The following is a 27,503-nucleotide window of genomic DNA, read 5'->3' as shown; positions in this document are numbered from 1 at the left end:
GAACTAAATGGTTGTTGTTGTTGTTGTGGGGTTTAACGCCATTTTTCAGCACGATAGGGCTATACATGGCGGCCAGTATTAATGGTGGAGGAAGAACCCGGAAAACCCCGGAAAGAACCACCGACCCACGAGAAGCTACTGGCAAGCTTTCTCACATGCCCACATTGGCTGAATCTTAGACTCGAACCGCCGCAGACATAGGTGAGATGGCAGTGATCCGTAACGAAGAGCGCTTTAGACCACTCGGCCACTCGGGGCCCTGGTGGTTGTGTAGATCTTTGTGAGAATGGGATTGGACTGATACCATCTGTTCTAGTGTCCCTGTGTTTGGGTGGTCTGTCATCATGTCTGTGAACAAGACCTGATGTTAGTATTGAGGATGTATGGGCTTGATATCTTAACTGTTATTCTGAAATTTAAAAACAGGACACAATGCACCTTTCTACAACTATTAACTTTAATAAGTACACTATACTTAATAAGTGGTAAAAAATTACATAATTATTTTTCTTTAATTTAATTTGTCCGCATATTAAACCATTGTCAAAACCATTTGCCACCCCCTGCATACTAATTCACAGTGCTTATTTTTGCATTTTCAGTTATCAGCAACTGCATATATGATCTTTATAATTATTTTAATTAGAGGAAATTTGGTGATAACTTTTCTGGAAACTAAGATAGAGGTTATTTTGGACTAGTTCTCTGAAAACCACTCTATTTTGATCAAACTAAAATATGTTATACATGCAGACAAATGTTTGAATTCACTTAAAAACTGTTCTTTTAAGTTCTATTGTGTAGAAAGGGGGTATGAAAGTGTTAAGTTTGCTCTTATTCAAATTCATTAAAATTTTATAAAATATGATATATCAGGTCTGGAACGATAAGTCTTTATCATACCACCTTCGTTCCAGAATGAAACAATCAGCCGTTTATGATACCTGTCCTGTAAAGTATGACTGAGAAGTGCTCTAACTAGGAGAAAAGTAAATAATTTGTATCAAAATCACTCGAATCATATTTTAATATTACTATTCAAACAAAAACAAATAACTCACGTGTGTACACTGATATATACACCAAGAACATGTAAATACATGTGTACTTCGGTTGTCAGTGTATTTCAGTGTTTATAGTAACCCTAACTAAAGTATTCACCTACCTTTTCATTTGTATGTACACCCACCAATTTTTTAAACGAAAAGTATCAAAAATATAAAAAATGCATCAAACTTAGTCATTTCATTCATTGTTTTTTAATTTCTAACCTGAGTGTCGCCAAGGGTCCCCAACACTGTCGACTTGTTGGTGTTTCAGTGCAAACAAGCTCCCGATGTAAACAAGCAAACAGACTGCTCGTTGTCCGTTTCTGGTTTCTAGTAGTCTTAAAACAAACTGAATAAGTAAGTTGGAGGAACTATTGTGTGTTCAACTCGCTATAAAATCAAAATATGGAATTGTTAATTTTCAAAGACAGTGAACAATATCAGATCTCTTGAAAATATAGACAGGCCCATGTTGCTGAAGAAACTCCCTTTTGAGTGGGAATGCCAACAAGTTGACAGTGTTTGGGACCCCTTGGCGACAGTTATATTAGAACTTTGATATCCTTGATGCCTTGTTTTTAAAATCATTAGAGGGGTATATACACACAAGATGGTTTGTAAATATATTAGAAGCACAAAAATACAAGTATTTACAAGTTTTCTGCATGTTTACAGTATACACACTGAAATTATGATTTTTAATTGTTTTGATAATGATAACAAGCAAAAAAAAATATTTTTTAAAGTGGTTCTGATATGAACTTTTTACTTATATGGTATCCACATACTCCTGTTTGTTTGTACCTGCCTACCAGTTTTATAACCGAAAATGAAAATCATCAAGGATATGCATATAACTTTCATTCACCAATTTTTTACTAACAGCTGCCTCGCTTGGCACTTGGCCTGGTGTCAGGATAATGTAACTGGGTGGGACATCGTGCTACATGTCTGTGGCATGATGCCCCAGTTCTAGACATCACTATAAACTGTCACACTGCAGACATTGTAGCGATATGACTGAAAAATTATTAAAGCTATGTTAAAAATCCAAATCACACACACACACACACACATTCACCAGTTTTAACATTTCTAATCTGATTCAGAGGTCTCACTAGGATTTTAAAACTAAGTCCCTTATTTTGGTTTAAAAAAATAGGCGTCCCACCAACAAAAGTTGCAGTCCCCTCCCATAAAACTATGCAAATTATAAGAACTAATGGTTGCCATAGAGTTTAATTTCCACATTCTTTACTAGACTGACATAGCTCTTGTTTGTCCATCAGAGTATGACTGAATTTTGTCAGTTTTCTCAGTCCAAGGAAAGGTCTTATTCCAATCACTAAGCCATGCATAATCCAAGGAAAGGTCTTATTCCAGTCACTAAGCCATGCATCATACACTTCGTTATGCTGGGCTACTGTCTCATCCGAACTCTCAGTTTACGCAACTTAAGCACTTTTCAGAATCTCATTATAATCTTTATCAGTTTGCCATTTAACCCCAAAATACTTATCCAAATTTGCAAGTGGCATTTTGTTCAAGTCTCACTGTATTGATTTCGAGGTCACATGCTTGTTCAGCTACACTCGGAAATTAACATAATAATGATAGCTAAAGTTGTTTATTTTATGTACTTTTAATAATAACCACATGTAGATCTCTTGACTTTCTGCTTCTAAATTTGATCACTGTAAATATCAGAACATTTTCCCACCCAGCAGCCAGTCATTATCTTTGAACTTGCTGCCCAGCTACTGCATCATGTTCTTTAGATATACCCTTATAATGGCAACATGCTCATCAGGGGGTTTGTCAGCCACTGTATTCTCTCATTGTAAATATCAGCACAGCTAATTGATAAACATATTTACCCACTCAGCAGGTGGCTAAAGCAAGTCTTTGAATTTTACTGCCCACCTATTACATGCCTACAGAGGACTCCAGCTTAAGTGATTTTCTGCAATCCAGATAAAAAAATTGCATACAAATATGCATGAATAAGCATTTCTGAGACCTTTCTTTTGTTGCCAGGGAGGCTCTAACAATATAGATTTATTGGTGTTTCAAACCAAATGCAAGTTCTTGATGTAAACAAGCAAAAAGACTGCTTATTTTCCTTTTCTGGTTTCTTGAAGAATTAATTTCAGTAAAAACTGGGTTGTCTGCATCAGATATCAGGGGATTTGTCAGCTAGTGTATTCTGTCATTGTAAATATCAGCACAGCTAATTGATCAGCACGTTTTCCCACTCAGCAGGTGGCTAAAGCAAGTCTTTGAATTTTACTGCCCACCTATTACATGCGTACAGAGGACTCCAGCTTAAGTGATTTTCTGCAATCCAGATAAAAAATTCTAGTTTTAATATTTCTAAAACAAATTAAATATAAAGGATGAGCTTGTATACATGTGTTCAAAGAGATGTAATACCAAAATTTACTAAAATATTTTGATTATCAAAGATGATGAAGAAATCACATTTGTTGCTTGAAAACATAAACTCGCCCATGCAAATATGGTGATAATGTTACTAAAAAACTCTCTGATTCAGAATGTCATCAAGTTCACAGCATTTGAAAAACCCTGATGATGATTAGGTTAAAAATTATAAATCGATGATTGAAATGGCTTAGTTTTGTTCATTTTATATATCCATGATGCCTTTTTCGAGGTCCAGGACCTGTACTTTTCCCAGTTGGATCCAAGAGAGAAACTTGTCACAAGTCCATTGGAATACCACTTTTCCAAAAAATGGAAATTAAAAGTATTCATCTGCACTTTCAGAGTTGTTTCTTTAGTAAAGTGTAAAATGTCAAAAAATATATTTGCAAAATTACATACCAGCAAAGGGTCCTGAGTGGCCAAGTGGTCTAAAGCGCTCTCTGTTAGGGATCACTGCCATCTCACCTCTGTCTGCATGGCTTCGAGTCTCGGATTTGGCCAATGTGGGTATGTGAGAAAGCTTGCCAGTAGCTTCTTGTGGGTCGGTGGTTCTTTCTGCGGTTTTCCCGGGTTCTTCCTCCACCATTAATACTGGCCACCATGTATAGCCTATCGTGTGCTGAAAATGGCGTTAAACCCAACAACAACTACATATACCAGCAATGTTAGTCAAAACCTAGTAATAATTTTGCTGTATACTTGATAGACTGGAATGTGTATAGAAAAGCGTGTGAGCCATTGTTGTTTTACTTCTAGATTCAAGTTGCCTTCCACATGAGTATGAGTGTCCCAAGATCTAATGTCTAATCTCGTTCAAGGGGGCTTCGGTCTATTACTTGGAAGGAGAGAATTCCAAAGTTATCCATTTAAATCCTCAGTCAAAAACTCTTGATGTAATGACATCCTAAAAAATGTGTTCATGTATATTGCATATACTGTATATTTGAATTAGCAACTGATTACAGCACTAAAATGTGAACCAACCTGCAGCTTGTGCATCATTGAACATAACAGATGACCAGTACAAGTAAAGAGTTTATTTGATGTTGGTTTTTCATCTTTTGGCAAATTTGAAAAGCTTCAGGAGCCCAAAAGTGAAGACCCCCCCTCCCACTTGCAAAAACAGAATAAGCCTAGCAAGGATGCAAAGGTTCACACATGAACATTTGCAGACAAATCGGCTGAGTCGATTGTGATCAGTATAAAGGGAATGTGTGTCATGTTCATTATGTTTAACTGGTTAAAGTTCCTTGATATTGCCAAATGATCCGGTGCCTGTACCTATACCGTTGTAGAACAAACTTAATTAATTTCAGTTGGATTTATCTTGAGTCCTGTGACAGTGAAAACAATGATCTTTTAAGTCTGGTGGATGTTTTATTTGGAGCAGTAAAGAAAGGAAACTGTATTTTTAAAAATAACTACATTATTTATTTATCAAAGTTCATACATTTAACTATGCTTTTGTATTGAAATTGGTGTTCCTCAAAAACAGCTCAGCAACTCAGACATGTTTACATACATGTTGGACATGGCTCCCGATTAACACTATTTTCAAGCCCTGCTTTGAACGATAAAATAAGACCATCAAGTTGGTATGCATCGATTATATCTTGTATTATAGGCTGTTTATTGTGAATCGTATTGATATGCCACATGTGTACCATTCACTGCCTCTAAATGGTGGACTTTATTGTCACAAAATTTTATTTCCCATTTATTTCATTTTTTTAAAAACACTAATAAAAGAAGATATTTTTTTTTAAAATTCAAATTTGTCAGATTGTATAACTTGTCACTTTATGTTTCATTTGATTTAGAGTTTGTTTCCCATGAATCAGTCCAAAAAAAAGAATGGGCTCATGGTGTCAGTAAAAAATGATGACAGGCCCATCTGCATGTAAATGTATTGTCTGTAATGACCAAACGACATGATGTTGGTGTTCAGTAGATTAGTCCCCACAGAACCTATATTTCCTGTCAGCTAATTTTTTAGTCCATTTGGTATGCTTCTTGGTGGTAAATAGGTCTATCCAAAGTTAGTCATTTGGTGTTGTCAGAATCTCAGCACTCCCACAGTATTACATGTTGATGTATAAGGGCTCTATATCTTACATTAATCTGATAGTGGAGCCATGAAGGATAAGGTATAAGCCAAGAATATTTGAAATTTGATGCATTACATATATGTTGAAATACAATTTTAACAGTGCCACTTTATAAAGAACTTTAGTATAACTAGGTTCATGTTATTAGACCAAATTCGTCCGTAATCCCATTTTGCTAGTAAAATTACATCATGTACAATATAAAGTGGTCTCACGATAAGGCAGTATAATGAGGAAGTATATTGTACTTCGTTATAAAGTGATCTCAGTATCAGGCATTATAATGAGGAAGTATATTGTACTTCATTATAAGGTGGTCTCACTATAGGCAAAGGTCTTGCTAGGATTTTAAAACTAGGAGTCCATGACTCCTATTTTAGTAACAGTAGAAGTCGCACCTGGAAAAGTTGCAGTCCCCATATGCATATTGTGCATACGTGAAGTGGCTAAATGTCCAGATGAGAAGAACCAGTGGTTGTCATAGAGTTTAATTTTCTAAACTCTTTATGCCACTGATAGCTCTTGTCCCTCCATTTGAGTCAGACTGAATTTTGTCAATTCAGGGAAAGGCCTTATTCCAAATATTAAGCCAGACATAACAGACTGTCTTTCAGACTGTTCCATCAGAACTATCAGTTCTAGCAAAAACTACAACATTCTTCTGAATCTCATTACAATCTTCATCAGATTGCAGTTTAACCCCAAAACAAAGTTAAACAAAGGAAAAGTACACCTTCTGTTTGAATGCAAACAGCATTTTGCCCACGTCTTGATTTTGAGGTCAAACTCACAAGTTATTCAGCTACAGTAGGAAATGAACACAATAATGAAAGCTAAAGGTTCTTCATTTGATGCACTGTACTCTTATAATGATATCCGAGTCTTTCTGCCTCTGAATTCAGTCATTGTTAATATCAGTACATTTTACCACCACTCAGCAGCTAGTCAAAGTCTGAAAACTTGCCACCCAGCTATTATTGCATCATGTTCTTTTCATGTACTCTTATAATGACAACATGTACATCTGGGGGCCTTAAAGTTACTTAATTCTGTTGTTGTAAATATCAGCACAGCTAAATGATTAATTGATCAACATATTTTCCAACTGAGCAGGTGGTTAAAGCAGGACCAGTAAGACTTTTAATTTGCCATCCAACCATTGCTTGCATAATGAGGCCTCCTGAGTAAGCGATTTTCTGTGTCCCAGACAAAAAAATTGCATCCTAGTATGTGTAATTAAGCATTTCTGAGACCTCTGTATTGGGCAGTATTTACTCTATGGATAGCATTATAGCTCCCATGGGCAGTGTTATCATGAGTGTCCTATATCATGAAAAGTGTTGATATTTTGTCCTGTTTTTGGTTACAGAACCTTTGACTCTGTGGAATTTACTTTTGGCCCATACCTGAATGTAATTATTGGACCCAATGGCACAGGAAAGTCAACAATAGTGTGTGCCATATGCCTTGGATTGGGAGGCAAGACTAGCTTTCTTGGGCGTGCCCATCAACCATGTGATTTCATCAAGCATGGCTGTAACAAAGCAACAATAGAACTGCAGTTGTAAGTATTACAAAAGTGCAAACAATTTATTGTCAGGTCCACTTTGGCAGAGGTTTTGCCTAATGAACCTGTTGTCGAAACATTCATTCAAAATCAGATGTTTGATTTCCTAATGTTGAAGCAGTAAGAATTTTGTGTCTGAGTTAGAGCATGAGAATGTTTTATGACCATGTTGTTAGATTGCATGTCCATGCAGGCATTTATTAAAGGTTATATGATGTTTTTTAACTTGATTGAATAACTTAAAATTCATGAAGAAAACAATTTCTTGTACCACTGAGAACAAGCACATTTTGGCTGTTTTGTTTTTGGAATTTTTTTCTGGCTTTGATGGATGTATGGACACCATTGCACATTGATTTATTAAATCTAAAGTGGGCAGTTAACAAGAAAAATATAAATGCAAGGGTTTTCAGTAGACGCATACCTTAGGTTTTGATGTGTTGAATTTAAATATGACCCATTTTTGACATGCAGAAATTTCGACTTGTGCATCTTTTTGATGCATGTAGATTTGGGCTGGAGGATCAATCTTAATTACCCTTAATTTGCCTCCAACTTGGTTTCTTACTAAGAGATCACAAAGCCAGTTGTTTGATTGTCAGTTTGTTTCATGTGGCAGAAAGCTTAAAAATTCAGAATCTTTTATGACTTCACTGGATTCATTTCTGATAAAATATCGGTATTTGTTTGATTACGCTGAAAATTATAATCATTTTAGACAAAACAGGAATATATGGCTTCTTTGAAGCCAGTTTTTGGCATGGGGTTGCATTTTATTGCGATTAATTGCTTTAATCAGCAAAATGTTTTAAACCTAATGTTTTAATTAATGGATCCTTCAGAAAAACTAAAACAGACATCACACTCACTGCATACAACTTTAAAATCACAATAGTGCAAAGATGTATATTTTCTTTTCTGTCTCAGTCTCAGAAATATTCTGCCGATGATGAATTTTCTGACCTTCAGGCTTCAAAGAAACAGAAAGATAGTGTTGGCTCTGAGGACAAGAAGAACCAGTCAATCTCCTATTTTTTATAGAAAATTTAAGGAGAAGTGGAGGAGTGAACTGGCAATTCATTGATGTTTATCCTTGATATTTGAATAATATTTAACCTTCATGGCTGAATGGGTATATTTTTACATATAAAATGATTTTATCAGTTGATAATAGAATATGTTGAGATGTTGAAAATGTAATAAATTAAAAAATAATCCTATCTGTTTTGTATACAATATATACACACAGTAACATATAGTTAGAAAGAGAAATACTTTTTAAAAAATCAGATTGTATGTTTCTTACAAATGCTGTACAAATATTTCTCGTTATTCAGCATGAGACTAGAAATCTTAGACATAAAAATTTACTCTTGAGATTTCATTTTTGACTCGAGATTTTGGGGTCAAGGGTCAACTGATTCTTCAGTTTTGAAATCTGTTGAGAACTCTATGTGCTGAATTGAATGAAAACATTGTTTCGCTTTAGAAAGAATACAAAATGAAACTAGTTGTTGAAAGTAAAGAAAATATTATTTAAAAAGTTTAAATAATTTCTCTTGTGCCTGTCAATGATAATTCATAGTTATCATTTTTCCATTAGCATCACTACTGTCAACACTGTTATGGTGCTGTGTCAAAGGTAACCCTAGCCACAGCTTTTGGATAGTGCAGCTATATGCCTGAAATTCATACCCTGACATGCTAGTAGTTCTGTGTGCATTACCAAGCAATATCAGAGGCAAAACATTATGTGGACCAATTGTGGAAATATATCATCACCATGCATTGGAAGATGGTATTGCCATGGTGTAAAATTGTTTGAAAATATCAGTGGCATGATCGGCTGTTATTACTCATTGACTTTGTTTCATTAGAGCTGTGGTCTTTGCTTTTAAAGATACATGTATGTAGATGGGGTTTTAATATTGCCTGGAGATACATGTATGTAGATGGGGTTTTAATATTGTTTGAAGATACATTTATGTAGATGGGGTTTTAATATTGTATGAAGATACTTGTATGTTGACAGAGTTTTAATATTGTATGAAGATACACATATGTAGATGGGGTTTAAATATTGTTTGAAGATACATGTATATAGATGGGATTTTAATATTGCATGAAGATACATGTATGTAGATGTGGTTTTAATATTGTTTGAAGATCCATGTATGTTGACAGGGTTTTAATATTGCATGAAGATACATGTATGTAGATGGGGTTTTAATATTGTTTGAAGATACATTTATGTAGATTGGGTTTCAGTATTGCCTGAAGATACATGTATGTAGATGGGGTTTTAATATTGCTTGAAGATACATGTATGTAGATGGGATTTTAATATTGCATGAAGATCCATGTATGTTGACAGGGTTTTAATATTGTTTGAAGATCCATGTATGTTGACAGAGTTTTAATATTGTATGAAGATACACATATGTAGATGGGGTTTAAATATTGTTTGAAGATACATGTATATAGATGGGATTTTAATATTGCATGAAGATACATGTATGTAGATTGGGTTTTAATATTGTTTGAAGATCCATGTATGTTGACAGGGTTTTAATATTGTATGAAGATACATGTATGTAGATGGGGTTTTAATATTGTTTGAAGATCCGTGTATGTTGACAGGGTTTTAATATTGTATGAAGATACATGTATGTAGATGGGATTTTAATATTGCATGAAGATCCATGTATGTTGAGAGGGTTTTAATATTGTATGAAGATGCATGTATGTAGATGGGGTTTTAATATTGTTTGAAGATCCATGTATGTTGACAGGGTCTTAATATTGTATGAAGATACATGTATGTAGATGGGTTTTAATATTGTTTGAAGATACATGTATGTTGACAGGGTTTTAATATTGTATGAAGATACATGTATGTAGATGAGGTTTTAATATTGTTTGAAGATCCATGTATGTTGACAGGGTTTTAATATTGTATGAAGATACATGTATGTAGATGGGTTTTAATATTGTTTGAAGATCCATGTATGTTGACAGGGTTTTAATATTGTATGAAGATACATGTATGTAGATGGGGTTTTAATATTGTTTGAAGATCCATGTACCGGTATGTTGACAGGGTTTTAATATTGTTTGAAGATCCATGTATGTTGACAGGGTTTTAATATTGTATGAAGATACATTTATGTAGATGGAGTTTTAATATTGTTTGAAGATCCATGTATGTTGACAGGGTTTTAATATTGTATGAAGATACATTTATGTAGATGGAGTTTTAATATTGTTTGAAGATCCATGTATGTTGATGGGATTTAATATGGTATGAAGATACATGTATGTTGATTGGATTTAATATGGTATGAAGATCCATGTATGTTGACAGGGTTTTAATATTGTATGAAGATACATGTATGTAGATGGGGTTTTAATATTGTTTGAAGATCCATGTATGTTGACAGGGTTTTAATATTGTATGAAGATACATTTATGTGTATGGAGTTTTAATATTGTTTGAAGATCCATGTATGTTGATGGGATTTAATATGGTATGAAGATACATGTATGTTGATTGGATTTAATATGGTATGAAGATCCATGTATGTTGACAGGGTTTTAATATTGTATGAAGATACATGTATGTAGATGAGGTTTTAATATTGTTTGAAGATCCATGTATATTGATGGGATTTAATATGTTATGAAGATACACGTATGTTGATGGGATTTAATATGGTATGAAGATACATGTATGTTGATGGGATTTAATATGGTATGAAGATACATGTATGTTGATGGGATTTAAATATTGTTTGCTTTTGCTTCAGATACAACCCTGATGGAGAAGACTACCTTATTAAGCGTGAAATCAACAAAAACAACACCTCCTCCTGGACTGTTAATAATAGGCAGGCTTCACAGAAAGCTGTAAGTTTTTTATGTTAAGTCTACTATAAACGCTTTCAGAGATCAAAGTTATTTCTTTGTCCAAAAAAGTTGTTGAAATTATTGCTTGTGTTGGGAGTCTTATTCTTGGTTCTAGAAGTAAGAAAGGCTTAGGAAATGTGTTGTAATTGTCAGATATAAAGTACACTGATGTTATGAATTTCATATTGCCCTTTCAGGATGATGGTGGATGCCCACTCAACCTAGTGAAATTCCATTGTGGATTTTATTAAGCTGTAGTGGGTTTTATGGAATCACAATGTGGATTTGATTGAATACTAAAGAAACAGAGGGAAGAAATCGTGACGCCATAAACCCAAGAGTTGCGGGTGTCAATTTCATGCCTTTACCTGTATATAGTAGTATTTAGTAGTATTGTGGTATTTATCAGTGGCCTGATGAGGTTTACATTCATGCATAATGTAAAAACAAAAATCTTTTAAATTTTTTGGATATCCCTACCCCACCCTGCATTGTTACAACATGTATCCCTGTTGATCGACTTCATTTTATATATGTAACTGTTAGCATATACACATGCAGAGATTTACATACTTTTCTGCATAAAACAGTAACTTGTTTGTTTTTCCTGATAATTGATATTTTATAAAGTGCTTGTTGTACAGATCATTAATGTGTCCTAGTTTCCATTTAATTTTCATGCTATTGAACAAGGAAGCAGTATAGAGATTGAATGAATGTCAGAAACACATACAGCAGTAATGATTTTTGACAATGAAGACAAACTTTAAGGTTAATAAAAATTAACAATATCAATTACAAATGAATGCCATACTATTTATAGCATTCATTTGCAATGAAATACAAGGGATAAATTGACATGTATATCAATAAGTCTTTCTAAAGCCTGTTCAATAAGAATACACCTCTCCCTTGATAACTCATGCACAGCAAGGTCCAAAAGCCACAGACTGCAGTATAAGTATGGGTGCAGGTTATTGAGGGACCTTTGAAAAATTAAGAAGGATGCTATCCCGGCTGGACATTGACTACACTGAGAAAACGGGCAGGGTAGTGTTCAGTGGTTTAGTGCTCGTTTTTCTGTATAAAATACCTTTATTTTCAAATTAAGCAACCTTCGGAAGAGTGTTAAAAAATTATTCTAATAGGTTTTAACATATTCATATATGTGCCAGCGAAAACATTGATTTGCTGTATTTTGCATGCAAATGTGGATATATTTAATGTTATTGTTGATTTGCAACAAAGCAAGACTTTTTAAAAACTAGGAACAATTTATTTGTGAAAGACCAGTTGACAACATTGAAACTCAGTTTGTATCTTTTTAAATATTTTTTTTATTCTGTTAGTAAATTATTGATGCTGTGATTTCTTTGCAAGTAATAGTGACATTTCTACTCATCCATGAACCAACCTCCTAGTGCCAATTCAGGAATTTTAAGTTCACTATAAACTTTGGAATTCACTTCTCCATGATATACCATTTCTGTGAAACAAAGCATTCTGTACACTGAGTATTCCTTTTGCTTGCTTCCCTTCCTACCCTTGATCACATTTGCAAATTAGTAGGATAAACCACTAATTAATGTAAGATACTTTAATTATACTACCTACGTAATATTTATAACCGTGTTCAACTGGAAATGTGCTAATGAAATGAGTTGATCTGACACTGTTAGCTCTTATGTGAGTCGGATTTGCATGCCTTTAAACTTTTTTTGTTTTATTCAATACTCTTTATTGAATTTGATACAAAGACATAATTGACATGATAATACAAAGCATGTGTACTTATAATTGATTGTAACAATATAATTAACACTTTTACAAATGGGAGATAAAAATGCAGCTGGCACCTACTGAGGTTCTCATAAACACTCATGGACATAGCAGTGATTGTAGATTGACACTTTTCGCATTTGAATGCAAGAGTGCATATTGCATTTTTGATGATTACACTGAACTGAATTTTAAAGGTAGAACTAAAACATGAATTTCACATGACAGAACTAATTGTTTAATTGGTATTTATTTCTTAATGTGCTGCTGGTAGGCACTATTGGCATTTTCATGGATCGAAATGTCATTGAATATTGTTATTGCAGGGTACTGAGATTATTTTGTTTTTAAATTAAAATTTAATAAATGTGAATTTCATGTTGCTGATTCAAGCTTCGGACCACTAACTACCATTTTCAAATGAATAACAAGTGATATATCAGAGTTTCATTTACCAGCTTTGATGACAATTTTCTTCACATTCAATAGATATCGGCCAATTCTTTTGGTATTTTCTTGGGGAAAAATGGGATCCATGCTGGACACCATTATAAGTGGGTTTGCAACTTATTGAGGGAAAAATGCACTATATATTGACATAATAAGAAAAACATTAATTAGGATAAAGGACTGCTGGCTGATGAAGTTTCTGGAGTTTCAACAGTTTTCACAGTTCATTTGTCATGAAGAAAGAAGATAATGTCAGCTAAATATTTTAAAATGTCTGAGTGATGAGTTTTTTTGGTTTTTTTTTAAAGTTTCTCCAATGGTTTGACTACCTCTTATTGTACAAAAAAATGTATTAGGCAATCCTATAATTTCTCCCAAATCTGTATAATATCCAAACATTTTTTGGGGGAGAAGCACATGCCAATAGTTCTTTGAAACACTTCTTCACAAATGATTGAAATGACTCAGAAAGATGCATTTTGTTAGATTTCCTCAATAGAATAGAGACAAGAAACAGCAGTAATTGACTTTGTTTTTAAATTATTATTTCCATTTATTACAGTAATGTTATTGTTGACTAATTTGTGTTTTCAAGCAGGGCACCATACAACAATTAGACCTCTTGTCCAGGATGGGACTAAATTTTAACCTGCCAATGAGCAGTAAAAATATGCATTTACCAATATTTCCTTTCCAAAAATTTATTTAACGTAACATTAGAAAGAAAAAAAAAACTTTTTCTTATTATGTGCTGTTTATTTACACAAGTTTCATACTTTTGAAAAACTCTGTGAACAATAAGTAAATATCAACGGTGGATGATTAACATTGGTTGATGAATATATTTTACTTAAACATGGCAACAGTTCATGGTCTCTCGTGGCAAACCAGATCATTATCATTTTTTGTCTTGCAAAAAGTAGGATGCATTAGTTAATTAATATGTATATTTATGAAACATAAGAATTTAGAAGTTTTATTTTGATTATTTCAGCAGCTACTGTAATTTTTTTAAAACAATTGCAGTAATTAATTCCAGTCTGGATACCATGATTTTGGTACTGGGCATTAGTATATCCAGGTAACCAGTAAACAGAGCAAAATGTTCATGCAGATGCTTGAAACTAAATACTCTGAGTTAAATAATCATGACCAACAGATCCTGGAGCAGTTAGTACCATCAGAAAATGATAAAATAGCCACCAAAAATACCTAAAAAGATAATAGAAATTTTAACTCACACTGGGTGAAAGATATCTTGATGGTTACCAATGAGAAAGAGAACAACTGCATGCATTGTAAAGTTTTGTATAAAATTTCTCATAGTTGATAAAAAGAAGTTCAGAGGAATACCGAATTTTTATCAGAGGAAGTTTCTCATTTCCTAACAAATACAAATTGTACATAAAGTTTCAAAACAATCAGAACCATAAAATAAAATCCAACTGATATTGGGCCACAGAAAAAATTTTGCAGAATGAAACCATACAGATATATTCATTAAATTAGTATATATAATCATGATATATTGTGGGACGAACAAAGTCATTGGTGGGATGAGCAACTTTTACAATGCACTTATTCCAAGGAATGAGCCAATTCAAGAGTTTGACTTTTATCCTGGTTCAGGCATTTTAAAATATGGTATTCAGTTGGTAATCTTTGCATATCATTATTCTTCATTATATATCCTTGCCCACCTCCACTCTGTCCTTTTGTGAACACAATATAATCCTTATAACTAGGAAAAGTATGGCTGAAATGTCTGATCAGATGACTAATTGGGATTATCACAGGCAAATGCTGTTTTGTATAAAGGCAGACCTTGTAGCTGTGATTGAATTCTTACTGAAATGTCACTAAAATTAGAGACTTAATGGAAATATATTTTTTTTTAAATATTGAAAATATGAGCATTGCAGTCAGTTCTGGACATTGGCTTGTCAGGGTTCTGTCCAGATCCTGGTTTTCATATTAGATTCAGTGTCAGGATCCAGGTTTGAATGACCAAATGGACAAGCTGAGATCTTAATTGCTTAAATAGTTCACAAGCAGTGGGATCTTTATCTGTAAAAACTCAAGGATGCAAATGGTCCAGCATCATGATGGCAGTACTCATTGTTCCACATTCAAAATCAGGTGTTATGAGGGTGTTCTCATGTTTTGCAAAAATAGTCCAGATCATCTATGCAAGCAGTACTAGTGATTAAAGTGAAGGGAGGAGAATGTTTTAGAATAGAGTTTGACTGAAGTTTCTCCAATGATAAAAGAGTGCCCTCGTGCCAGACACAATAGTAGTTGTATAGTAGAAGTTAAAATAAATAAATGAATTGTAATGGTTGTTAAAACTTTGCTTGTTGCCAGTACTTTATATTTATTTGACCGTACTAGTTTAACTTAATAGAATCTAACAACTGCCTTGCTGAGAATGTCTCTAGTATTGACAAGTCTGATAAAGAATGTAAACGATACTGTGTAGTGAATATTCTGTGATCTGAATGAAATGATTGAAAGTATATTTTCTAATTTGTTTGCATGTACACAAAATATTGAACATGTGAAATACTTTTTTAGGTAGAAGAAATGGTGAGCAGACTTAGTATACAGGTTGGGAATTTGACACAGTTCCTGCCACAAGAAAAGGTTGCAGATTTTGCCAAGATGACGCAACAGGAACTTCTTGAAAATACAGAGAAAGTTGTAAGTTTTTAGTACTGGATTAAAAAAAGATGAAATAAGTTTAGAATAGATAGCATGGAAAGTAGTGTATTTTTAATCACTTTTGGTAACAAGCGTAGTAAATTCAAATGTTTACAGTGATTCTGCTAGGGTTGTATAACTACTGGTAATTTGTACTGGCAAGGACAGAAGAAGTTGGTACAAGGTCAAATTTTACCGGTACAAATGCAGATCAGCCAATATCATCATTGCCTGACTTTCATTTGCATACGTTCAGGAAAATGAAATAAATGCATTTTTGACTTTGATGGGAACTGTGTTGATAATAGATGACATTACAAATCAATATCATGACAGTAGTGTGATCCCTTGATCAAGCTTCGTCGGATCCTTCCCACCCTATTTTAGGTATTTGACATTGTTTGGTTGTGGGGTCAGAACCAATGGGTTGTAGAAAAATTGACAAGACCCTGTGAGCAATTGCGATACATTTTATATCACAGAAAATGTGTCCAGGGGAGGAGAAGTGTTCTGTGACCGGACTTCTGTACAGTTTCTTTGTCATCCAATCAGATCTATGAAGGGCTACAGATCTTACATGTAATGAGATAAATTACATTCTCAGTTTTGCATGTTTTGTTTGGATCATATATATATATATATATATATATATATATATATATATATATATAGACACACACACAATTAGTTACTAGTTCAATTATGGCTGCAGGTGTGCAGGTGGCCATTTAATTTACTGGGCTAAATTATTCTTTTTGACTGGGTATTTTTTATTGTTTCATTCATAACAAGATAAGTTTGTTTCAAGTAATGCAAGGAATGGCATAGTAACCTTTTTTACACTTCAAATCAGAACAAGACAATTGTTTTAAAGCCTCCCCTGTTTAGAAAACTTAAATCAGGCTTCCCACGGTCATGGAAATCATGGAAAAAGTTTCTAAATTACAGAAAGGCATTTCCATGGCCTTGAAAAGTCTTTTAAAGTTTTAGAAATGTCATAGAATTATGTTATGTTGCATTATCTGGTTGTATTTTTGTTTGCCAACGATTTAAGTTTTACTGACCTCCCAAACTTCGTTAACGGAGTTGTTAGAGTATTTGCCCCTGAAACTTCAGTCAGCCTACACCCGAGGATCTTGCCTCCATTTAAAATCATTGTGCTATCGGCACTAAAAAGGAAGCAGTTGTAATCAACCGATATGGTCATTCATCTTATTCATTAATTAATTATTCTGTTTTGGAGTAGGTACGTAGTATTTACTTATTGTTTGTTGTTTTGTATTAATGACCTTAATTTCTTTGTTTTGTGCAGCAGTAATAACTGCACATGGACATGTAAACCTTTGCAAAAAGTAGGTTAAGTTTGAGATATGAAGTAAAAAGAGGTCAAGGCACGAGAAATTTTTTTTCTCCAAATTTTGCCCTTCTGCAGATGCATAAACAAATTAGCCACTCCCAAACAATGTCTTTAACCCAACTAGGCATCTGGCTAAATGAAAATCTCTTGGAAGCAGATGTATTTGGATGTATTTAGAAGTTACCCCAAAAATGCATTTCCTACTCCTATTTCAGTCAAAAATGACAAAAATCCTGGGGGGTGGGGTTAATGAGCTAAGCAGCCATCTGTTTTAAACAGCCACATTTTAAAAGCTTCTAAAACTACATAATAGAAATAAACCTGTATTAAAATGCAACTTGTTTTAAGAAACCCATTCTTTTCTGCTATGATATGGGTGCTTAACACAGGTTTGACTGTATAATCAAAGTAGCATGTAGACACACACAAGCAAGGCTATATGATTTAAAATGACTGACAGTAAACAGGTCGAATATATATAACCTTATTTGGTACATTACACATGTAGTCAGTATTCTGCATCCAAGCATGGATCCCACATAAATCCAGCTTCATACTCCAATGTGTGGGGATCTTGCAGCTCTGCTCAAAATATTCATAAATCTGACCTGAGCTCCATGTCCCCCCCCCCCCACCGGCCACTAGCACCTAAGACATCAGCAGACTTGCAGAGTTTGGGTAACCTTGGTTAGTTAAACTTATGGTCATTACCTTCTACATCAGCCCCCTACTGGCTCAGGGATGTAGGAAAGGCCAAATTCACTCCCCTGCATGTTGTAAGAGGTGACTACTGGCGGTAGACATCACATGGTGGCTCGTTGGTTAGAGTGTTGGATTCTAGACTGAATGGTTGTGGGTTTGAATGTTACCATCTAATCAGCCTAGGCTGGCTACTGTGGTGTGTCTTTGGTGAAACTACTTTACCCCAGATGCCTCAGCACTAACTTTTGTTTCTGTTTCATAAAACACTAAACCAAACCCTCCCACCTCCTCTTCCCATCCTAGCACTTGCCTGATCCTAGCACTTCTTACATGTTTAAGGATATGTGATTGACCATTCAAAAAACTGCTTTCTTCTGCATTCCCTGGATGTTCTGGATCTCTTAGACCAGATCATGCCAACATCTTCAGTATTAATATTTCATAAATTGATAGAACCTACTGTAAAGTCAGTGCAAAGTAAAGTAATTTTACATAATGGATTATAGTTCTGCTTATATTTGCACAATCAGGTAGGTTCTGCAGACCTGTTTGAGAACCATCAGAAGCTGAAGGAGGCTACCAACACATTCAAGCAACTGGAGCTTGCATATAGCAACCTACAGGAGAGGTTAGAACAGGAGAAACAAAAGAATGCTCGTCTCGAACAGGACGTTAAAAACTTTGAAGAGCGGGAAAACTATCTGGAGAAGATCAAAGTACTCCAGATGAAAAAAGCGTGGGTTGTAAGTACATTCCTTGTGAAGTTATGTGAATTATTGTTTAGCTTATTGAACTATTGCTTTTAGTATGTCACCATAAATGGGAACAATTTATTGATAGTCGCTAAGGTTTATTGATGTTATCTGGCAGTTTGGTTTAAGTTCAAAATGTTTAGTGGGAACTCTTTGAAACTGATTATATAAATATTTAACTAGTGATTTCATTGCTGAAGTAAAATAGAAAACCAGTAGAGCATGACAGCTGCTGATGGCTTTTTCCACCCTTATGTTATTTTTTTATTAGGTACATCTGTCCATGTCCTAGATTAACTTCATTGTTAAATTTTGTTCTTTTCCCTTTTTTTTCTTATCATTTAATCCCACCCACTTCTGGTTTGGAATGTAGCCTTAGTATGCCTTTATCTCTATCTCACCAAGTAAATGACCCCATTGAACTTTTGTTGGGTTAGACATGCAGGTCATGGCTATGATGTATGATCATTTGGAATGAAATTATTAAAACCTCTGGTATAGACAATAATTGAAATTTTTAACTCTTCCTTTAATAATTGTGACATTTTAGTCAAGATGCAAGACCAATACAGTAATCACATTTACCATCTGTCCATTCATTCATTCATTCATTTGTTCTTCTTGGTAGGCAAATTGTTAATTACATATAAATAGTGACTATTAAGTGTAGCATCTGTTCTGGATTAATTTTGATAGAATTTATTGTCCTTTTTCCATCAGTGTTATATCTCCACTACAACTGCAACAGCAGATCCCTGTAACCAGACTTGCTTATGAACCAGTAAACATACTCTGACACAATATGGTGTATACATTGTCCCATATATATTGTTGAAATCTTGCAAAGTTGTCAAGCAGTCAGCTCAGTTTTTTTACGTCATCCTCTGTGTTTTTACGTTTGTTGCATGTGTTAACTTAGGAATATGAGGAAAAGCGAAGGCTGTATGTTGATGTAAAGGAGCAGCAGAAACTGAAGGCGATGGAGGTGAAACGAGCCAGAGAGAGTTTTGCTCCTGCACAGAGACAACTGGAAGCTGCAGAAAAAGAGAAAAATAACATTGACGTTCTAATGAAGAACAAGGTATTCGTTCAACAGTTTGCTTTAAACTCCACTTTCCTTTATTACTTTCAATGCATCACATCAAGATTTATTTCAGTTCTTGCATTACATCACAATGCATCACCTCATCATGATATATTACAGTTCTTGCAGTACCTCACAATGCATCAACTCATCATGATATATTACAGTTCTTGCAGTACCTCACAATGCATCAACTCATCATGATATATTACAGTTCTTGCAGTACCTCACAATTGATCACCTCATGATATATTACAGTTCTTGCATTACCTCACAATTGATCATCTCATCATGATATATTACAGTTCTTGCAGTACCTCACAATGCAGCACCTCATTGTGATATATTACAATTCTTGCAGTACCTCACAATTGATCACCTCATGATATATTACAGTTCTTGCATTACCTCACAAATCCAGCCCTCTCAAGCAAACAAAAAACATCAGCTACGTATTTTGGTTTGTATTAGCAACAGGCCAAGTCCTGGGTGGGGTGGGGTGCATATCTTAAATACTCTTATCAACTAGGGGCCTCAAACTCTTAAAGAGCCCCTGGACCTCTCTCAACCTCTGAAGCAGCTGTTCAGCAATGAAAGTGCTAAAATGGTGTCTGCTTTGTGAGATACAATCAGGTAAGAGTGATCTCTGCTTGGATAGAGGAATTGGTGCAAAATCATGTCATTCATCAGTTACTTTGTCTCATACCTAATCTGTATGCTTGTTCAAATACACATAATTTTGTGCTCCTTCACAAGTTTCAAGTGATCCAAGAATTTTTCTCTTCACCATGTACATGCAATCTGTTTTCTAACCAAATAAACAAACTTGTAATAAAATAGAAATAGACTGGATTAAATTAATTATTATATATTTAATGTTGGAAATGATTTTCCTGTCTTAAGCTGAAAAAACACAAGTGTTGTTCATTTATGATTGATTTTCACACATAAGGTGATACTGAATTTAAATTTCACACACATAGTGACATTGAGTTAGATTGATTTTAAGATTGATTCAAAAGTGGACTGTATTTATTTATCTCATTGCTTGCATGGCAGAGGATGAATATGAAATGTTTCTGATTCCATAACCCCAACCCAATGATGAAAGAATTGTTTCGCATTGTCCATGCCAATCAACTTGCCAAAGGATCTCATGAGTGCCTCTTAATATCACAGCCCTGCTCATCCAGAACATATGACCCTTCACCCCATGTAAACCAATTCCATCCAATGGACCATTGACTGCAGTATCTTGGTCACATTAAACCCTTGAGGTCACTGACTTCCCATGAATGACTCTACAGATGAAGATTTCTTCTGTAAAGTTGACAGCTTCCTGACAATACTATCTGTATTGTCACTATATAGGGTAAAAATTTGGGCTGTTAGCACCCAAGTTAATCTGTAGTAAAATCCATGACCAGATAACTCAAGGTTAGCAAGTTTCTCCCCACCTGCATTTGAAATAGCAAAGTCTGAAACAATATGCCCCACCCCCAAAGTAACACTGTATGTGCCAATGAAACTCAAACATTTTTGTTCATATATTATTCAGAGGTATTTTATTTAGTACTCACAATTTCATGATAGTATATTTAAGTATATTTAGCTTCAAAAATTAATAAAAACAGCCCATTATGCTTTTTTTTCATGTACAACATGCACATTTACCATCAATAACCAAGATACACTGATTCTTCAATATTCTGGACACCAGCCTTGGAAATTTTCTGAGTTTAAAATAAATTTAATTTTAAAAACGCAACCAATTCCAGATTTTCATATTGTTGTGGCCAGATTGCATTTCATGTCCTTCACAGATAATGTTCAATAAGAGATTTTGTTCATTAAAACATCTACTCTTTCTTCTGATTTTTGTTTGAAATGTACAGGATGTAGACTAAAAAGCATGATTCAGTAATTGCTACTCCTTTTATGTGCTGCTTACTGTTTGTGGTTTGTTTTAATTTACAGCAAGCTACAACACATACAAATTTAATTATATAGAGCATGTAAATCATGTTTTTTAAGTAATTCTGGCAAAAAGTCTTTTCACAGAGGAATAAATTTTGGTCATAAAACTGTAGTCCAATTTCTGCAACTCAAAGGAGTTAAATGAATTTCTAATCTTATCCATCCAATCCAATCCAGTCTTTTTCAGAATGAATCACAGAAAAACAACTTGAAATTTGTTAGGCCTTTTAGATAATGTGGCAACTTATACTCAAGACTTATTTTCTCTCCACAGTTGTACGAAATATATAAATTTGCTTTCACAAATTTACATTAGTCATGTCCACCTTGGTCTCTTGTTAGCCATTTTGTTTCTACTCCCCTACCCCAAAGACCAATATTTGCTGTAAGCCCCTTTGTCACCCCTCATATCAGCACTACAACTTCTACCTGGCCAGTACTGACATGGTATATTGATCCCCACTGATGTTTTAGGATCTGTACCACTTGTACTCCCTAGTACTGGCTACGGTGATCCATCACTAGATAGCCATTACAGGTCCACAGGATATGGCTGGCATCAAACCTTGTATACTTTAGTTCAGGCATTGTCTTGACTGTTGCTTAGTGTAAACTGGCCATGCCAATTCCAGCCCAATATGTCATGGACATGCAGCTGAACTGACATTGCATGTGATGATAGTTCTTTCCATGATATCCAGTACCAGACTGCTAAAGGTAATATTTAGTACTGGCTTCATTATGAATCGTGTACAGATTAGTTTACTGCATTTGCTCTTTCATGAATACATAATGTCCATCTCAGTCTTTCAAAGATGCTCAAAGCCAACACTTGAAATTTACTGTTTCCCAGCATGGACAACAAAGTAGTCTTTGCTACCAATGTAGAAAGTTTCTTAGACGCTGACATCAAAGACAGATAAATGCAAACTGCATCTTAACTTCACAGGCCAATAATTTTTAGGGAAGACATGGACACATGTAAGAAGTCCTTGAGGTGCCACATCCAGAGTTCTGTTCTTCTGCTTCATCAGTGGCCACATTAGAATTCCCACATTTTTGACATTTTAACCAAAAAAGATAAGCCTTTCTTTAAATAGTTACAGCTGTCTGATTGAGTTGCCATCATCTTGCTCAACAAGATCATAACATCAGCAGGTCTTTTCACAAGGATAATTCCCATCCTTCAGAAGAACTCAAATGTTGGTTTTCCATACTGAACTTTTGACCTTCCTCCCAACTGCACCTTATTCCCAAAGTCCTGCAGAAAGCATGATGAAATCCAGGTGCTGACTAATCCCTAGTACTGTGTTCCTCGACTGGAAGGAATTATTGATCAATGACCTGAATTAAATACCAGATATTCCGTGAAAAAGGTTTCTTCTCATCAGCTGAAACAACTAGGTATACAGGCTTTTCCTCAAAATCCAGTGCCATTTCTGGGGTAAGGGGATGAAACTCCTTCCTCTTAATTGTTCTCCTAGTGGGTATGATCAGGTAATGTATTTGAAGAATTAACTAATTTTGGAGTAATGTATTTTTTCCATTATTATTACTAACCAGATTATAATTCAGGCACAGGCTTCCAAGTTTACCAAGGAGATAGATTGGATTTGGCATCGTGTCTTCAGTTCAATGGAAACCATTCTTGGTGAACCTTTGTCTTGGCAAGGAGGCAACATTTTTGTACTTTTATTGCCCTAGCAAGCCAAAAACTTGGTGTACATGTTTGGGTTATTTTTGCTTGAGAGGGCTGGATTGGGAGCAGTGAATATACTTCTAATATATTGTGATGTGGTAAATATTATTGAACAAACATTTTTCTTCAGAAATTGGTTTCTGATAAATTGCACAGCATTAGAAATCTAAATATGTAGTATGTGTGTGTGTTTGTTTCTGTGCATGTGCTATTTGGAAATTGCCAGGTCACAAATTTTATATGAATTGATTGGACTTAACAGTTGGCAAACAGAGCTTTATATGAATTGAGTGGACTTAACAGTTGGCAAACAGAGCTTTATTTGAATTGAGTGGACTTAACAGTTGGCAAACAGCTTTATATGAATTGAGTGGACTTATAAGTTGGCAAACAGAGCTTTATATGAATTGAGTGAACTTAACAGTTGGCAAACAGCTTTATATGAATTGAGTGGACTTAACAGTTGGCAAACAGAGCTTTATATGAATTGAGTGGACTTAACAGTTGGCAAACAGAGCTTTATATGAATTGAGTGGACTTAACAGTTGGCAAACAGCTTTATATGAATTGAATGGACTTATCAGTTGGCAAACAGAGCTTAATCTAGACCTCTAGATATAGATATTGCCAGTTTAAAATAGATTTTTATTTATGCAAAACACGGTCTGTTATATTTTTTAAAGGTTGAAAAGGAAAATTGGAACATTTCTGCCTCCCTTTTTGAAAAAGGAGGCATTTTCTAGCTAGAGGAGAGGTTTAATAGCTAGAGAATGACAGTATATACATTTGTGTTGGTTGATTTTTATCAATGCAGTCCTTTAGAGATCCTATTAATGCATTTAGAATAGATGCTGGGCTTTTAAAGGCATTTTTGAGAACAATGCTGACTGTATGCCTATATGCCAAGTTGATCAATACATCTTCCAGAAAAGGGGAGCAGATGGGGCAAATCCTGACCTATAGAACCTTACAATTTGACCTGAAGTCTCACTGAAATAACCCTTAAATTACAGAAGAAAGCAAAAATGATGAAATTTGTGGTTTAATGTGAATATGTACTTGTCTAGGTTTGATTCAGATCTGGTTTTCATAGTAGATTCAGCAGAGTTGTTCAGTGAATCATGATTAACTCTACACGAGTACCTTGTATGCTTTAATCTGTTCATGATTTACATACAAAGCTTTTGAGTGATCAAGCTTTTATTTATTGTTATCTAGAAATGAGCCTCTTAACACATTAACCCCTGGAGGTTTTTGTTGTTTTCACCTGACATTTGAGTAGGAAACACATTTTGAAAGCTATTTCTGAATACATTCGAAAACACCAAATCCCTGGTGATCTTTCAATAACATGCTGCCTACTTGTGTTAGAAACATTGTTTTTCATTGGCTATTTTGCTAGTGCATGAGCAGAAGGGTAAAAGTTGGAGTTCTTTTTTTCTTCTTCTTTTTTTGTGCTAAACGGACCCATTATTTTTGTATTGAGACCACTGTCTATTCCAAATGCCCATCTTATCCTACTTTTTGCAAAGGTTCATCAGTCTGTTTGCAGTTCAAACCGGTTTGCCTTAGATCTGAGACCGAAAAGTCTAAAATCTGGACACAAAATCAGATTCCAACCACAGATGAATTTTGGGTATAAAAAGAATTGGGTCCAAAAAATGAGGTTTTTGTAGTGCAACTAGAAATTCCAGATTATTTGGTATCATTGTAGAGCTACATCTGTCTACCTTTCTATAATACCACCCACTTTAGTGTATCATGCATGACCATGATGCTACAGAGCGCGGCAGTAGGGTATTACCTCCTGTCACATTAACTCGTTGCCAGGGGTTAATGTGTTAAAAAGCGCAAACATTTATTGGACATCACATCTGGTCAATTGTAGTTTTCTCACCAAGGTAGAGTTGATTGCTGCTATCATGTAGATTTTTATTTAAACCCTCAATCATTATATTGAGTTGAGAGGTCAAGGAAGAAGGCATTGACCTCAGCTGGATTAGGAACTGCAGTTTCTGGAACTGAAATCTTTACAGATCTTTTAGGTGAACATTATGGTGTCTTTGTTGTGTCAGATCACACTTCCTTACTTTTCAAATGCATATTTTCCAAGTTCATTTTTAATCCGGGTTTGTAATTTCGTATCCAGATTCTCTGTGATGCTTTACTATCATCCTGACTTAATTGCATCAACATAACATTCTCTGTTACTCAGTGTCATAAGTCAGCTGGTTGTGGTCTTAAACAAATTAATGTTTTAGTGAGCAATATATGCTTTCTTTCATGCTAGATTGTGTTCAAATAAGATTCATTATGGTGGTGTTCAGCACGATTTTACAGAATTAATTTTCATACCAAAGACTTACAAAAATGGTACTAACAGCTGCCTCGCTTGGTGCTCAGCATTAAGAGGTTAGTTAGTGTTAGGACTGGTCGGCCTGGTGTCAGGATAACATGACTGGGTGGGACATCATGCTACATGTCTGCAGCATGATGCCCCAGTGCTAGACATAACTATACACTGCAACACTGCAGACATTGTAGTGATATGATTGAAAAATTGTTAAAGCTGCGTTAAAAAATCCAAATCACAGACGCACAGTACATGTTGAAATAAAAATGGGAATCTTTTCTATTTTGATACAGACAGCATCACTTCAGGAAGTAGCCAGAAAGGCGAAGGAGAACAGTAAGGAAAATGATGACCTATCAGATAAGGTATTGTAAATTTATTAATCCATATTTGAACTTGAATTTAATGCTTACATACTCATAACATGCAAGTTTTTTTTATCACATTTGCACTGAAATGTCTGAACAGTGAAGTGAGTCATGATAAATAACCTAGGATTTAGATCCCATCAAAGTTGGGATGGGAAATAACATTTTGCCTGTTTCTTCGGTCATATATTCACGTGCTTGTTCATTTTTTACACCCTCAATGTCTTGGACACTATTTCACCTATACTTAAGAAAATTAGAATGTGGATGCATGGAGGGAAGAGTAATTCAGCCACATAAAAACTAGGTCACTGACCTAACGTTCATGCTTGAAATTCTGTTGCATTTTGAGCCATTGGTTTGTTACATCCTCACTATATTTTACCATTTTGCACCTACATTCATGAAAATTGGGATCTGAATGTATCTCAACAAGAGTAACTAATATCAGAATAGATCACTGTGACCTTTTAATGAAAATGGTAATAATGACAGTTTCCTTTCATTATCCAGGAAGTCATTAGCTGAAAGCTTGTTTATATTATGGCCTATCAATTAAAACAAATATACAACAAATATATGTGTAATTAGTAAAAGTCTTCAAAAAAGAAAAATAAAGTGTCAAACATTAATGCAAATTACACAATGTTTGCATCCTGTTAATGAGTGAGCATAATGTTTTGAAGAAAAAGGGCTAAATTTTCAGACGTTCTTCTTGCCATTACAGTTCCTGACTTGGCAGTTAACCTTTGCCACTGTTTGGTATGGCTATAATATATGTTTACATTCTTTCATGAATTTAGATTTTAAAGGTCATATTTGTAAACAATATCATATTACGTAGCTAAGTTTTGTCCATGATTGTGGGTTTGCACTTCAAGATAATGTCATGTTTTTTGTAAACATATTTACTTCTGTCCGAGTTCAGGATGTTGGTTTTCCCCTTGCAAGTTCCTGGTCTGCTTGATGTATGTAGTGTTCTTTGCTAAAATTTAAGTTAAAGACTTGACCTGGTTTAGAATGGTCTGGAAATTAACTTTTGACCCACATCCTGGTTCTCTTATTGTGTCTTAGGTTTTTATATAAAGGTTGTTTATACTAGAATTACTCATTCCGAATCTTAACATCAGTTTTTGTGGAATAAATTTTAGTTGTATTCAGTTATAATTTGAGAGGAATTTATTTATTTATGTTATGTATTGCAATT

General features: G+C 34.6%; 1 protein-coding gene across 2 annotated transcripts in view; it reads left to right on the top strand.

Annotated features, from left to right (window-relative positions):
* The window catches only part of LOC149801669 (structural maintenance of chromosomes protein 5-like), a 126,216-nt gene that overhangs the window by 8,330 nt on the left and 90,383 nt on the right, over window positions 1–27,503 (top strand). For both annotated transcript variants that reach the window (XM_089955946.1, XM_089955945.1), the window contains exons 2-7: window positions 6,972–7,166; window positions 10,976–11,075; window positions 15,879–16,004; window positions 18,594–18,806; window positions 19,735–19,896; window positions 26,222–26,293. In XM_089955946.1, coding sequence (XP_089812072.1) covers window positions 6,972–7,166; window positions 10,976–11,075; window positions 15,879–16,004; window positions 18,594–18,806; window positions 19,735–19,896; window positions 26,222–26,293 — 868 coding nt within the window. The remainder of the gene's footprint in view (window positions 1–6,971; window positions 7,167–10,975; window positions 11,076–15,878; window positions 16,005–18,593; window positions 18,807–19,734; window positions 19,897–26,221; window positions 26,294–27,503) is intronic.

This window comes from Sinohyriopsis cumingii, chromosome 4 (assembly GCF_028554795.1).
Source record: "Sinohyriopsis cumingii isolate HCF-2022 chromosome 4, ASM2855479v2, whole genome shotgun sequence".
In the NCBI taxonomy this organism is placed as follows: Eukaryota; Metazoa; Mollusca; class Bivalvia; order Unionida; family Unionidae; genus Sinohyriopsis; species Sinohyriopsis cumingii.
Note: the sequence above shows the minus strand (reverse complement) of the source record. Positions and strands in the feature narration are given on the sequence as shown.